The sequence below is a fragment of the Aricia agestis genome, chromosome Z (assembly GCF_905147365.1).
Source record: "Aricia agestis chromosome Z, ilAriAges1.1, whole genome shotgun sequence".
NCBI lineage: Eukaryota > Metazoa > Arthropoda > Insecta > Lepidoptera > Lycaenidae > Aricia > Aricia agestis.
In genome coordinates, this window is record NC_056428.1 from 40293345 (window position 1) to 40308324 (window position 14980).

At 38.0% G+C, this 14980-nt stretch overlaps 1 protein-coding gene across 1 annotated transcript in view; it reads right to left on the reverse strand.

Moving 5' to 3' along the window:
- Positions 1-1175: 1175 nt before the first annotated feature.
- The window catches only part of LOC121738416 (otoferlin), an 86334-nt gene continuing 72529 nt past the window's right edge, over positions 1176-14980 (reverse strand). The window contains exons 11-26 of the mRNA XM_042130447.1: positions 13875-14061; positions 8551-8674; positions 7432-7706; positions 6911-7101; positions 6475-6669; positions 6284-6400; positions 6041-6193; positions 5769-5969; positions 4292-5680; positions 4079-4213; positions 3535-3977; positions 3169-3458; positions 2852-3050; positions 2534-2772; positions 2117-2396; positions 1176-1915 (exon numbers count right to left, since the gene is read on the reverse strand). Of these exons, the coding sequence (XP_041986381.1) occupies positions 1735-1915; positions 2117-2396; positions 2534-2772; positions 2852-3050; positions 3169-3458; positions 3535-3977; positions 4079-4213; positions 4292-5680; positions 5769-5969; positions 6041-6193; positions 6284-6400; positions 6475-6669; positions 6911-7101; positions 7432-7706; positions 8551-8674; positions 13875-14061 (4599 nt within the window). The 3' untranslated portion in view covers positions 1176-1734. The remainder of the gene's footprint in view (positions 1916-2116; positions 2397-2533; positions 2773-2851; positions 3051-3168; positions 3459-3534; positions 3978-4078; positions 4214-4291; positions 5681-5768; positions 5970-6040; positions 6194-6283; positions 6401-6474; positions 6670-6910; positions 7102-7431; positions 7707-8550; positions 8675-13874; positions 14062-14980) is intronic.

The following is a 14980-nucleotide window of genomic DNA, read 5'->3' on the forward strand; positions in this document are numbered from 1 at the left end:
CCAACTCGGCTAGTCTGTGCGATCGTGACTTCTCTTTCATGAATATGAGAAACTAGAGGTGATCATTAACCCAGCCTGGCGCCCAAAGTCGCCTCTACGCGTCAGCGGATCTGCATGGCCTCTACGTCACCATTGACTTTGGCAGATGTGTGGACGCGTAGAGGCGGTGTAATAGCATTATAGTAGATATTAAAGTCAATATTTGAATGTTGTGTACCACGTAGCTCCGACAGTCCTCACCCTAGTAGTAAACCCGCGTCCGTCGCCCAAGCGTTGTGTGGAAAAGCAATAAGTAAGTGTATTAAAAGTGGTAAACTCCTAAATGAATGTTAAATGTTTTGAATTATTATATGAATATGTTTTAAAGATGTGTAAATAATATTTTAGAGTTATAATAAAACAATTGATGATTTTAATTTGCTTTTTTTCATGGTAAATCCTAATGATTAGATCTGCTGTTTTCAGACTCTGAGTTACCACAAACATCTCACTCTGATATCTCAGTTTCAGACAGTAAAACTGTAAGACTAAAACAATTGATGATTTAAATTTGCTTTTTTCATGGTAAATCCTAATGATTACATCTGCTGTTTTCAGACTCTGAGTTACCACAAACATCTCACTCTGATATCTCAGTTTCAGACAATAAAACTGTAAGACTAACACAATTGATGATTTAAATTTGCTTTTTTTCATGGTAAATCCTAATGATTAGATCTGCTGTTTTCAGACTCGTGAGTTACCACAAACATCTCACTCTGATATCTCAGTTTCAGACAGTAAAACTGTAAGACTATAGCCATAATTTACTAGGTTTTCGGCATTGGGATATTTTAAATAAGACTACTCAATGACAGAAATAAGTATTTATTTGATCGGTTAAATATGGGGTTTACATGAGTAAATACATCAAGAGCACGCTGCGTCGACAGCAGCGGCTACGTGGTTGCGGCAACCATCTCACTAAACATCCATTCGAAAGTCCGAAAAATATTCTTTGAAAATCTTCCTAACTACACTAAATGCCGAAAACGATCAAGAAAATGCAAATAAACAGAGCCCCTAGCTGTGACGTTTTCTTTATCGCTTCTTTACATAATCGCCGATCAAAATATTATTGATATTACACGAGTCGAACGTCAACTTCATATAATCGAACGCTTATGCCAATTCCATACATTTTGATCAGCGATTCTATAAAGAAGCGATAAAGAAAAAGTTTTGGCTAGGGGCTCAGACCTTGTTCAAGAATATCGAGCCTCGCGCCAACTAGAACTATAGTCTAACTATATTCACAAGAGTTAATTTCAAAAAGATCACATAGAACCGTTTCTCAAAGATTCTTTTCCTTACATAGATAGATATAATTTTAATTTACAATGATATAATATAGCACGTAGACGTGAGTGGTATACATGTACGACAAAGACTAGTAGAGGCTTTATCGGAGGTTGGCGCAGACAGAAGTGTAGCAGAAGAGATTTTTATCAGGGTTCGCTTTTCCAAGGCTCTTCATAACATTTTTGAGACGGTTCGAGCATACACACGTTTTATCTCAATACCTGGAAGTTCATTTTGGAGTCCTTTAATAAAATCTTCCCTGCGCTTCTCTGTCTGCGTTTACATCTAAAGGTTGAGATCTGCATAAGTTTGCCAACATTGAGCGTCAACTAACACCTATCCTCCATGGAGGTGAAAGACCTTGCCCTACAGTGGGTCTTAGAGGTCATATAACTAAACGCCAAGGAGTTTCTTGACGAGGTAACCAGGGAAGGCGAAGATGAGGAGCAGAATCGCAATGAGGACGACCACAGCGCAAGACGTCCTCACAATCGTCCACTTGTAGTTGTGCCACATGATGTAGCGCATGGACTTCAGGGGGTTGAGGAACCACATGAATGATGAGTCCGGCCGGCTGAAAAATACATTTGGTAAGTATTACGATCATTGCTCAATCATCTCATCAATTGTGAAGCTATTTTAACTTTCACAGCTTGCTGTAGTATTTCAGTACATTATATTTATTATCTTTTATCTCAATTAACACCATACATGGCCGTAATGCATTAAAAATAATGTAATTCTTTGCAAACTTTACAGGTCTGATGACACTAACTTGGGCTTTTCCAACGGATCGGGTTCGCTGCGGCCCATCCCTGCTGGAACCTTGTCTGCTTCGTCACGGGTAAGAAGATGTATTTCAGCTTCCACCTTTCCTGTCAGCTCCATTTCCTCTGTGTCCCGCTTTATGTAGAACGGCCACCAGCCTTTGACTCTCTTCTGTTTGAAGATGTTTATCATCGGTACGGAGCCATCGTTCTTTAGCATGGTCAAAGTGCACAATTTAGATGTTTTTGCACCGCGAGGGAAGCGATTTAAGTCCAAAGTTACCGCCCCTGCAATCAATGTAATGATTAGTTTTTTCACAGTGAAGAATTATTAGATTAATTTTTAGAAAGCTTAAGACCAAGAAAAAGTCAACAGTGTCAACAATCAATCGAATATAACTAGAAAGTTATATTCGATTATTTACCTAAGAAATCATCCGAAGAAAAATGATCAGCGTCCCAAACTTGTAATTCCAATCGTGCTGGAATTTTACATTCTGTTTCGTCCCATGAAAACACGGATTCTTTGCGAGTTATTACAATTCGTTCTTCGGCTTCCAAATAGTCAAAACGGTAGATAAATCGCCAATTAAAGTTGCCTTCCCCTGTCAAGGATCTATAATGTATGTCGGTGCACTGACAGTCGTCTGGACCTTTCAGCCACCTAGGAATGAAACCAGTTATTAATTTCAATTCAACTCCAATAAGAATTGCGTTTGAAGAAAAAAATTTAAAAAGCTTACCCTTTCACATAGATATCGGACATTTTTTCCCCAGTGAAAAATGCGTCATCTTCTAAAACAACATCGTCGGTGTTCCAAATAATGACTCTGAGTTCATAGGCCTTCGGCTTACGAGGAGATATGTCTAGAAATGGACCCGGGGAAGGCATGTCCATTGGGAACATGTCTACCCATAGCTGCAGCCTTCCTTGTTCAATTCCTGTGATAGAAAAATTGTATTTTTATATTTCACTTTCTCAGTAACACGTTGTATTCATCCCGTTATAATATTAGGATGACAATGGCAGTAGACTAAACATTAAGTAGCATGTACCTACCTGGTTTGGTTGGATTGTATAATGGTCTTGTTTCAATGTGTTCGGTCACCAATGTGGTGCCAACACGAGGCACCTCATGCCAGCGCCGAAGCACCAGCAGTGCCATTTGTTCTTGGTAAGTGTCGGGATTGGAGAATAGTTCCGTGTTCTCCATTGGCATGTTGAAGATTTTTCTGGCCACTCGCACGCGGCCGTATTCATACATAGGAGGTTCTAATTTACCCTCCTTGCATAGTTTTGCCAAGATCTGTGTTGGCTTCATAGCGTCGCGCCAGCGGTTAAATCCCCTTCTGTAAACGAATCACAATGTTTCAATTAATCGTAAGGTAGATAATGAATTAACACAATTTACCAAACTTCACTTACTCTTCGTATTTCATTGGAAGTCCACATAAAGCTCTGTGACGACTGTAGAAACGGTTCTCAAGGTCAATTTTAGTCTCCCCGATAAGCTCATCGGTTCCAACTAAATCCCAATCGTAAACTTGTATCGTCAGCATCGAATCTTGCGGAAAAGTAGCTTCTATTTCGAAGCACTTTCCAAAGACTGGATGAAGTTGTTTGGATACGTAGTTGTCTTTATCCGTTATCTTCTTGTTACCTAAATGCATGACAACATAGGGATCCGCTTTACCATTCATATCCATTGGGTGTAGATCTGTAGCTTTCACCAAATAAATTCGCACTAAAACATGTATCGGTTCGTTATTCGGAACGCCTTGGAAAAATCCATAGTTTGGATCGAATCCCATCACTGTATGATCGTCTATTCCTTTTGGTAATGGCCATTTGTAGACTTTAATCGCTCCCTACAAGAAAATAAAGAAGACAGTTCTAACCTAAATTTCTACCCTCATATAATTATATTTTATCTAACTGCAATAAGTAACTATGACTATTTTAGCCTTACCTTAAAGACCCCTACTACACGCTTCTCGTCTTCTGAATCATCGCCAGTTTTCTTACCACGATATAGTTCAAAGGAGTGAAGCCATTCCTTAAATTCATCATACTCTGGCACCGCTTCGAGCTCATGTGGGTATATCTGCAAACAAAATGCAGGTTTAGGTGTCTGTTCAAGTTTAGTTATTGCAAATAATAATAAGAAATATTGCTTTCACACCTTGGTCAATGACGATTTCGGTAATTGGTTTTTCTTGCCAACGGTCGGACTCGCTTGTTTTCTATCTATCTTTGAAGGTGACGTAGGTGGTCTTTTGCACTTATTTCGATCGCGTTCCGGTCTCGGTGAATGTGCTTCTTCACGCGTTGGCTCAGTTGGCTCTTGTCTGTGACCTTGTAAAATTCCTTGTATTTCACGTTTATTCTCTTTCTCATCTTCAATCATGGCTTCCACCGAAGCAAAGTATTTGGTCCACCAATCCTTGCTTCTTTCGTCGTCATCGAGTGCAGAATCTTCACTCACTTTTCTTCTTCTTTCTCTATCTTGCTTTATAAATTTTTTTCGCGTTGGTCTCATGCCAGTTCCATATGAAGTCGATGGTTGGGGTTCCACGGGTAAGAGAGGGCAACTTTCTTTTTCGTTCTCAACTGAGTACGTCGTGTCATCCTGTATCATACAATTGGTGCGTATATCGACGTCCTGCAGTTGCATTAAAGATTTCTTTCGTTCCTCCATTTCTCTTTCCTTTCTACTTTTCGGCGTGTAAATATATTTTTTGATGGAACTAATTGTATGTGTCCCTACAAGCGTAACTCTTCCGAAGCTTCGGCAATCAACCACCCGAATCGTTAAAGGTGGTCGATATAGATCTTGATCAGGCAACTCCACATCAATATATTTAATCGGATTAGTGAAGTTTGGATTTCGTTTGGCATTTTGTATTACAGATGAAGATATTATATGCCCAGCGCATTCAATGTCTACTCTTGGCTTATCAACGGTTAAGAAATGTACCCTTTTCAAATCCCTCAATCCCCAAAACAATACCTCGATGCGATACTTCGATAATGTCGGTCGTATACCCTTTGGTATCGGTAGGATTGGACCTTTGTGAATATCAATGGGTGGTTTTCCGTTACTTTCTCTCGGTGATGGGAGGTCTGGTAATATTACAGGTTCCTTCTTAGCGGGTAACTCTAGAAGTTCAAATGCAGCTAGTAGCTCCCCAGCTCGATCGTCACCCCTCGAAATATCAAACCATTCGAGAGCTGGTGGTAATTGGTTGGCTTGACAAATATCTTCACATGACTTAACACATGGCTTTGCTAGAGTACGGCCAATAAACTCTGACTTCCCAACTTTATCTTGATCAAATATTTCTATTACAACAGTCGGTGGATCTTTTTTTATTTGCTCCATAGTGCTATAAAGCAGAATGTCGTCAAAAACTAGCAGTTCGTCCCATGTTGGGCTAAGAGTTTCATCTATAACTTGTGTTGTTTGTGTGCATTCTCCAATAATGACTCTCGCAAATGGATCTGATAATCCCGACGAGTCAGAACCTATTAAAGATCTTGCTTGGTAAATGTAGGCTCTCATTTGGAATGTCTGAAAATAAAAACTCATTCGTCAGTCTTATTTTTTATTAGTTACAATTTGCTCTGCAGTGAAAACACTATGACATCACCCTACTTACATGTTTTTCAGCATAGTAAATAGAAGCAGGAGGCGATACCCTTGACTTCTCAGCGCTTTTTATTCCCAAGTTCACTTCATACCCCGGAGGTAAGCCTTCTGTGTAATGAACTTTGTCGTTGAGATGACCCATCCACAAATAGATGCTTATTTTCGCAGGGATGCTCCATCCGCTAGGCGTAGATGCTTTTTTGCCAGGCCACTGTATCATAAGGTATTTTTTGTAATCTACTCCAAAAACACACTTTGCCCAAACATTAAGGTTATGCTTACCTTCAAAAACAATGTCTGCATTTTTCCACAAAATTTACCCGCTTCGTCGCTGTTCTCTGAGTACATTATATCTCTAGCCGGTATTCTCTGGTAAGCTAATCTTTTGCCGTTACTGATGAGCCATATAAACACATCTGGTAGAGAGTGCTGGGGCTGAAAAGACATACAAATCTTACTTATTAACATGAACTAAGAAGAAGCAAAAAAACTAATTTCTTATTATGTTTTGATTTTTTTACTAACATCTTCACATAAATGCTTCAGTTTTCTTAGATATGTGTACGCTGTTCGCATACGGTCTTTTATGGAGTGTTTTGTTATCAAAGCCTTCAGGTGCCTCGTCATAGAGCTAACGCTGTCCTGTAAAATATAAGTGTTGCTTAATCATCATTATCGTCTTTCGAATCAAAGAAGGATTCGGATTGAATACTTACAACTTCAGCAATGCATAGCTTCTGTCTCTCTCTATCGAGCTTCGTGAAGCCGAGAGGTGGTGCTTTGCCCATATATATTACATACTTGGCACACTCCGCACTGATAGATTCCAAGACCAATTTCAATTTGGTAACTGCGTCGATTGATGTCGCATCCAAGTCAAGGCAAATTTGAGTTTCTGCTAGGCCATCTTCCTATGGTTTGAAGAAATATTTTAGTACAAATTAAGGTCAAAGGTCCTGTGAGTTTTAAGCGTAGGGTCACAAATGCAGAACATTAGCACGCTTAACTTTCAGCAGCTGAAGTTTCGGTGGTAATTATTATGCCCTGAAATTTTCAGCTAATGGATCATAACTCACACGAACAACAATCAAGCGCATGCTGAACATTTCGCATATGTGTACCCAGTACAAGAGTATTAACAAGTATACGTACAAAATGCTCGATGATTTTGGATATCAAATTGGAATTGTACAGTCGACGCCTGTGGTCTGGGAATATGCTGCGAACATGCATACACGGCTTCGTGTCCCAATAGGGTAGGAAGTAGTACGTCTTGTCTGCCGATGATGCCTTGGCAGGCTGAGTTTGACTTTGCCAATATCCTGAATCGGCGCTTAGGTCATCTAGAAATAAATAGTATTATTCTAGAACCAGTTCACGAAATTTTTATTAAAATTCTTCTCGTTAAGAAATAAGAAGCTGAATATGAACACTGTGCATACAAATACAACTTTTAGGAAGGAAAGCTTATATTTGATCCCATTATCGTAAGCCAATATAGCGTGTATATCTAATAGAATATTTCAGAACACTTAGGCCCACTCACGCCAATATTAAATAACATGTTACCTCTTATGTCCTTTAAACGTTAATAAGAAAAGAGGACATGATATTTAGACTAACCAATGAGAGCCAAATAATTCTTAATATTTAAGAATAGCAAAGTAACTTGCCTAGTTCTGGAACCGCCAAATCCTGTGGTCTCCTCACAGACTCTCTGTACCCATCCACAGCGTTCCCACAGTTCCCAACACTCAGCTCGAACTGTAGATGTTTGTCTGTCAATCTCTTGTCAATCATGTTGGCCTCGAATATACAAGAGAAGAGGAAGAACTCTGCGTTCTTCTCAAACGCTGTCTCGTTCACGGGCAGCGTTGGCTCGATTTCTACTTCTGTCGACGGGTTTTCTACGATATCCATTATTTCTGTCCGAATCGACATCAGCAGCCTACGAAAATGCATTTTGTTCTTGAAAGTGAATTCGCGATATTAAGTACGGAATCTTGCTTTAGAATGGCATACTTTTAACTTTTGCTTTTGCATTCCATTTTAACTAGGGTTGTTGAGGAAGTGATTATGAGGAAGAGGAGGAGGAAGAGGAATTTTCACGCGCAAATTTAGAGGATGCGGATGAAGAAGAGGATATTTTTTGAGGAAGAGGAAGCGGATGAGGAAGAGGATGATAGGAAATTATAAATACTAGCGGACCCAACCCAAAAGTCTTTGTCCTGTCTGTACATAACTAGGTACATACATTACACAAAAATTAATTAAAAGGGCATTTTCCAGTGGACCAAACTATGAATCTAAACCATTCTCAAAACACACACAATAAAGAATCATCAAAATCGGTCCAGCAATTAAGGATTTCAGTAACATACACAACACACGCACACAAAATAAAAGATGAATGAATTATCTGGCTCTGGCGTGTGCGTTGCCATGATTGGATACGCGACGCGCATGCGCAGTGAATTTCCTCATAAATTCCTCTTAAATTTTGAGGAAGCGATAGCGGAAGAGGATTTTTCTATTTTTATTTATGAGGATATGCGGTAACGGTTGAGGAACCCAAAATATTGTGGAAGTTCCTCATTATGAGGAAGCGGAAGAGGAATCCTCAGCAACCCTAATTTTAACACATGCTTTTAGATTGTAATATTCCTAAGAGAGTAATAAATAATTTTAAATCTTAATATAGGTAGTAACTCTTCATTTTTTTTCGGTGTTACTGTCGTGTTAACTCAATTATACCAATTTTAATAAATTTTCTTTTCCTATGTAATACTTGCCTTGCACGATAAGCAACCCCTTCCCCCATGCCAACGTTGAGACTTGAGTGTTGATCGATCAGACTGTAGTCTCGAGTTGAGCCATAGAAGTTTATGTACGCTGGTCCAAAAGTAGGGAGGAAACCTGCAAGAAATAGTTCTAAAATAACTAAAAAATAAAAACTCTTTGAATCAAATGAATCTAGTGATTAACCTCTCAAACGTAAATTCGACAGACTCTAGCTATAGTCATTATAGTGTCTGAGTAATATGCACAACGATCCTGGCGAATTCGGATAAAACCCAATTATAAATAATGAGATACAACCCTTGTAATTATATTTTTAACTCTATTAAATCTAAAGCATGTGTTGATACGAGGTCGGAGGTTCATTCGAAATTTATATCGCCTGGGGCTCGCACCTTAAATATACCGCTCACGATAGGGATGGTGAATAATTATGGCACGGGTGCCATCAACTGCAGGTAATAGAATATTTTGGGCACGATTAAAAATTGACGATATTTCACCAAAATTTTTGAAAGTATGGATTCCGCCACTGCTTAATAGGCGGCAATTTTTATTAGCATGGGCACCAATTTGAATACGTAGATACACCTTACACACGTGAATATGCCTACAATACAATATTTTGGTCATGACTCATGAATCATGATGCAAATCTGACGATATTTCTAATTTTACCAAACTTTTTGAATGTAGGTAGGTATACGTGTCCGCCTACGTCCGCCACTGCTTAACAGTGGCGTCAATTTTAAGCAGGGGCACAAATTTAAATACCTACATCGTACATACTAGAATTAATTATTACGCCTGAATATACCGCTTACGACAGGAATGGCGAATTTTCGCACACGGCACACGGCACGCGGCACGCGTCGAAATATCACGTTGCAAAACAATGGTTTGGGTACGATTAAAAATTGTCGATATTTCAACAAACTTTTGAAAGTATGTCGCCGGTTAGACGGTCAAATTTTCATCAATTTGATCCATCCAATCCAATCTGAATGGCTCCACTACTGCAAAATTTTTATTGGCAGAGACAACGATTTAAATCAGGAATTAAGTTGTTTAGTACGGGAGCCATAGAACAATTTTTTTTACTAACAAGCTAATTTTTTGTGAGTAGCTTCATTTTGATAAGACAAACAACATTTTTATTTTCGAAAAATCTCGAAAGTGGTAGCTAACGGAGATACTTATATAACAGAGATTTGACCATCAAGTCAAAGTATGAAATTCTTTCTATCTCTGTTAGTTACCACTTTCGAGATTTTTCGAAAATAAAAATGTTGTTCGTCTCATCAAAATAAAGCTACTCACAAAAAATTTGCTTGTTAGTAATCACAAAAAAAAATTGTTCTAGGGCTCCCGTACTAGTTCTTTTAGGGCACAATGCGTGTCTGACTGCACTAAACATTTCTTTACAAAAATGGCACGTTTATACGAAAATTTTCAACATCCCCAGCTGGCTTAAGATAACGTTGGTCCATAATAATTTACAAGTTTAAATTACAGGAAAGGTACATAAAGATTTAAAGCGATCCACACACCTAAGAACCTTTTCTGAAGTTTACGTACATAAGTTTGTTTCTTCAAGAAATTTTCTTGTTGACATGCTAAATATTTTGAAGTAAGTGTTTTCTGTGCAAAACGAAAACCTGCAGGCCGCAGAAATCATACATTTTCCTTGATTAATAACATACTGTCCATACATCCTTCCCCGAGGTCGTAACTCATATCTAAGTACGTCAAATTTTACCGAAATCGATCCAGTAATTTCAAAGCTTACTACAGTCTACTAAATTACGAGTAGTATAGATGTCACATTATAGTTCTAGTTTTCCACCCGTAGGCTAAGCCTAGGTTTATAAGAAAGCCTTGGAAGTAAGATCAGAACTTAGAGCGCACGTCACATACCTGGAAGTTTCCGAAGCAAGTCTGACGCGCTCAACGTTATTAGTTCTGTTGATAATTCCCATGGGAGAAATACTCGTAATAAACATAAGCTTGAAATTCCGGTGACTAGATTTACTAAAGTCAAAAATTATTTTAAAGGTCAATTAAACATTTAAAAAAGTTGTTAAAGAACGTTTGTGTACCAAAGCGTACAATAAAGTTACTGATTTCATGAATAAGGTCGCCCCCTGCAGAGCTGTATCTGTATAATATGTATAATTGTACACTCGTTGTATTTTATTTAGTCATAATGACACTGTAATTTTATATATTTTTTTGTAATTTTCTATTTTTTTAGTACCCGACGTTCAGAGAATATTTGAAAAAATTTATTCTGAATAAAAAAATTTGAGTTTGAGTTTATCCCCAAAGGTGACATTCCAATCTTTTGCCGCAAGCGACTGCGTCCGACAAAAAAAAAAAAAAAAGCCAATTTGTGACGGTCACTTCAGACCGCGTGCATTTCTAAATATTTTGTATGGATTTGACAGATCTCAATTGCGTGAATAAATTTAGAAATGCATCTACGCGTCGCGTAGCGGTCTGAATTGACACTATACTATAGGTTTCAATTTTGAATGACATTGATCTAGCGAGTAGCGACCCATGCTGCAGCTGCTTTGTAGTGGCGGCAAAATAAAACCTATAGCCTAGGTCTGAGATCATGAAGTGGCATTTTACTTGAATTTTTGTTGGTGTCGTCCCGGTGACGCCGCGCCGGCGCGCGGCGGTGGACAAACGGCCTTAGGGCTTAGCCAAGACGTCGAAGCGGTGCGTTCAACGCGTACGGCGCGTACGGTGTACGGCTTTAAGAAAAAGTGTTGGCTATGGGCTCTGGTGTCTGCGGTATGTACTCATCGTTATTATTTTCATTGTATTGGGCTACCGGAAGTCGTCGCATAAAAGCGTCTAATGAAATCGATTGCTGGAATCTATATTACGTTCTATTGTGTAAAAGAAAGCTATTGTTATTTATTTATATATTACTAGCTGTCCCGGCAAACGTTGTTTTGCTATAAAATGATTTTCCCTGTTTTCCTCCTTTTCTCTTGAAGTTTTTTCAAATTTTTCTTCTATAGACCTCATGGAGCTCAAGACCTTTCCAACGAATGCAAAATCGTGGAAATCGGTTCGTGCGTTCTGGAGTTATAGCACCAGGAAGGGAAACCCGACTTATTTTTATATATTAGACTAGACGTTCCGTGCGGGTTCGCCCGCTTAAATTAGATATTTCATAATTTCACAGACAAATTAGTTTACAATACATATAACACATACAATCTAACAGTGAAAGAAATTTTCAAATCGGACCAGTAGTGCCTGAGATTAGCGCTTTCAAATAAGCCCTTTCAAATAATTTTCTCCCGTTTTTCCACATTTTCCTCTATTTCTCCGCTCTTATTAGTTGTAGCGGAATAAAATATAGCCTATAGCCTTCCTCGATAAATGGGCTATCTAACACTGAAAGATTTTTTTTTAATCGGACCAGTAGTTCCTGAGACTAGCGCGTTCAAACAAATAAACAAACAAACAAACAAACTAACTAAAAAACTCTTCCGCTTTATAATATTAAGATAGATAGTGAAGCGTTGTGTAGTTAAATATATTTTGTCCTTGTACTCGTAAACAGAACTGAAAATATCGTCTTCTCTTTCATTCATGATAATAATTAATATTACTCGTATGTAAGTAAGTAATAAAATTAAAATAAGAAATTAAAAACCACCCTCGATTCAAAACTTTAATAATATACTAGCTATTTGACCGAGCAAGCGCCCCAGAGTCACGAGTTTCCCCATACAAAAGTGAAAAAAAATGTTGGTCTTTCAGCGCTGCTACTTTCACAGTGAACTCTCCACAAGGAACACGTACACACCCCAAAGTATTAACACTTATTTTTGTTACACCCTGTATATATATACAAGAAGTGCTCGTTTAAAGATATAAGATAACTAGATGTCCCGCGCGGCTTCGCCCGCGTAAATTAGAAATTTTACAGAATCCGTAGGTACATTTTCCCATAAAAAATATTTCCCCCGTTTTTCCCACATTTTCCTGAGTTTCTTCTGTCGTATTAGTCTTAGAGTAATAATATAATATAACCTTCTCGATAAATGATGAGTCTTACTCGATAAATGATCTATCTAACACTGAGATAAGTTTTTAAATCGGACCTGTAGTTTCTGAGATTGACGCGTTCAAGCAAACATACTCTTCAGGTTTATAATATTAGGTAGATATAGATTTTTTTAATTATCGCTTGACAAACTCGAGTCTCGATCTAAAAGACTATGAAATGGTATAATATGGTAGTGATGATGATGATGATGATGATGAAGAATGTAATTTGCATAGTAGCATATGCTTTCTGTTCTTAAAACAACGCCGAAACTCCCAAACTTGTATCTATAAAGAATCAGGAATTCTCTCAGCACCTTCCGAACCACGGTATACCAGGTATATCTCGGTGCAAAATCTTACTTGTTGGTAGCATATGCTTAGAATACTTCTCACGAAACCGAAGTCACCATATGTTTCCCTATAAGTTTTGAGGAGTTCCCTCGATTACTTATGGATCCTTCATCAGATCACCACTTTTCTGAATATAATACCAAATTGGGATGATACCCTATATACCAAAAGATAAATTTTGAAAATCGGTTAACAAACGGCGGAGTAATCGTTGAATATAAGAAAACGAACATAACACCTCCCCCATTTTGAAAGTCGGTTAAAATTGTAGCCTATGTGTTATTTATTTAATATTTTAATCAGCACATGAATTGAATAACAAATTTTTTTTCATATTAATCGTAGCACCATCTGTCAGGACAAACTAAAATTGAAATAGAATAATATTGAATGCGATGATAGCGCCGTCCGCCGGATCTAATGTAAAACATTCCAAAATCAACAACTCCTTATAAATAAGAAATTAATTGAAAAAAAAATTTCCAGTAGACCAAACTGTAAATCTAAACCATTCTCGAATCTCCACGAACACACACAAAAAATTTCATCAAAATTGGTCCAGTCGTTTAGGAGTTCAGTCACATACACACGCACACAAGAAATATATATATTAAGATATAATTATATTCAAAACTTTAATTATAATACATTTTGTTCGTTATATTTTTAATTAAGTATCTATTTTATTATATTTTTTAAATCCAATTTTTCAATTTTTTGTCGTGGGTATAACAAATACCTCAGGTTAACCAAAGTACTGAAATTTTCATGACTTTTTGACAGGAATAGAAGATGACAGGAAATGATCAGTACCTAGTGAGAAGGCATCTAAGGCTCTTGGAACTTACTGTCAAGACTAACTATGTTGATGACTAAAGGTGTGCCTTACCTTTTTCTCCATCATGGGATATAGTCTTCAGGTCTATGAAGTGTGTTCCAATGATGTTGGGATGCACAGGGTCGTTGTCTCTCAGCTGGACTTTGATGCGCTGGCACAGCGGTGGGAACATCTCCGAGAACACTATCTGCTCGTTCCACATCGGCGCGCAATTGTTCTTCTTCACTGATGTGCTACCCTGTTAGATGTTTGAAATCAGAGAAAGTCATCTACGTAAATTGGTTGGGTTATGTCTAGCAGATGACGACTGACGAGCAAAGTTTGATTTGTCATAACAAGAAATTAGCGTAGGTCCGCCAGTTTTTAGGGATAGAAGTATCCTATGTCCATTCCCGGAATTCAAAGTATCTCCATAACAAATTTCAGTAAAATCGGTTCAGTGGTTTGGGCGTGAAGAGGTAACACACAGACAGACAGTTACTTTCGCATTTATAATAATTAGTATGGCTAGTCGAATACGAAGCTTATGTTGTCCGACCATTAGACCTTTCGGAATAAGCTTACCTACATCATTCTGATAATCTCATAAGTGCTCACGGTATCTAACCCATCGGCCATCAATCCCCAAGCGGCAGCCGGCTGCCGCATAACAATTTAAAATCGATTGTGTCTGCTATACTCACGATGGAGGTGCTATAACGACGATTTCGGCAATTCGTACGTTTTGTGATTTGAAATGTATGGAATTGACATAAGCGTTCGTTAATATGACGTTGACGTTCGACTCGTCAATTACATACATTTTGATCAGCGATTCTATAAAGAAGCGATAAAGAAAAGATTTTGTTTCATCCCCCTGAGTGCTAAGTCAAACCTAATTCACTAGTTTCGATAGCTAAGTTAGATTAAAATTTAGTACGTTTTTTTGGGTCTTTCGCTGGTTCGCACCACAGAATTTGAGAACCGCGGTTCGAAACAGCGAAGAACCGTTTTTGAAATATTTGGTATTCCCGATTCATACCGCGGTGATTGGAGTGGTGTGAAACCACTAATAATTAATTATTTTTTGCTATGGGTGGATTCGGACCACGAATTTAAGCCAATAATTATTGTAACAAACTTTTTTAGTCGCATTTATTAATTTGTGCAGACGTATA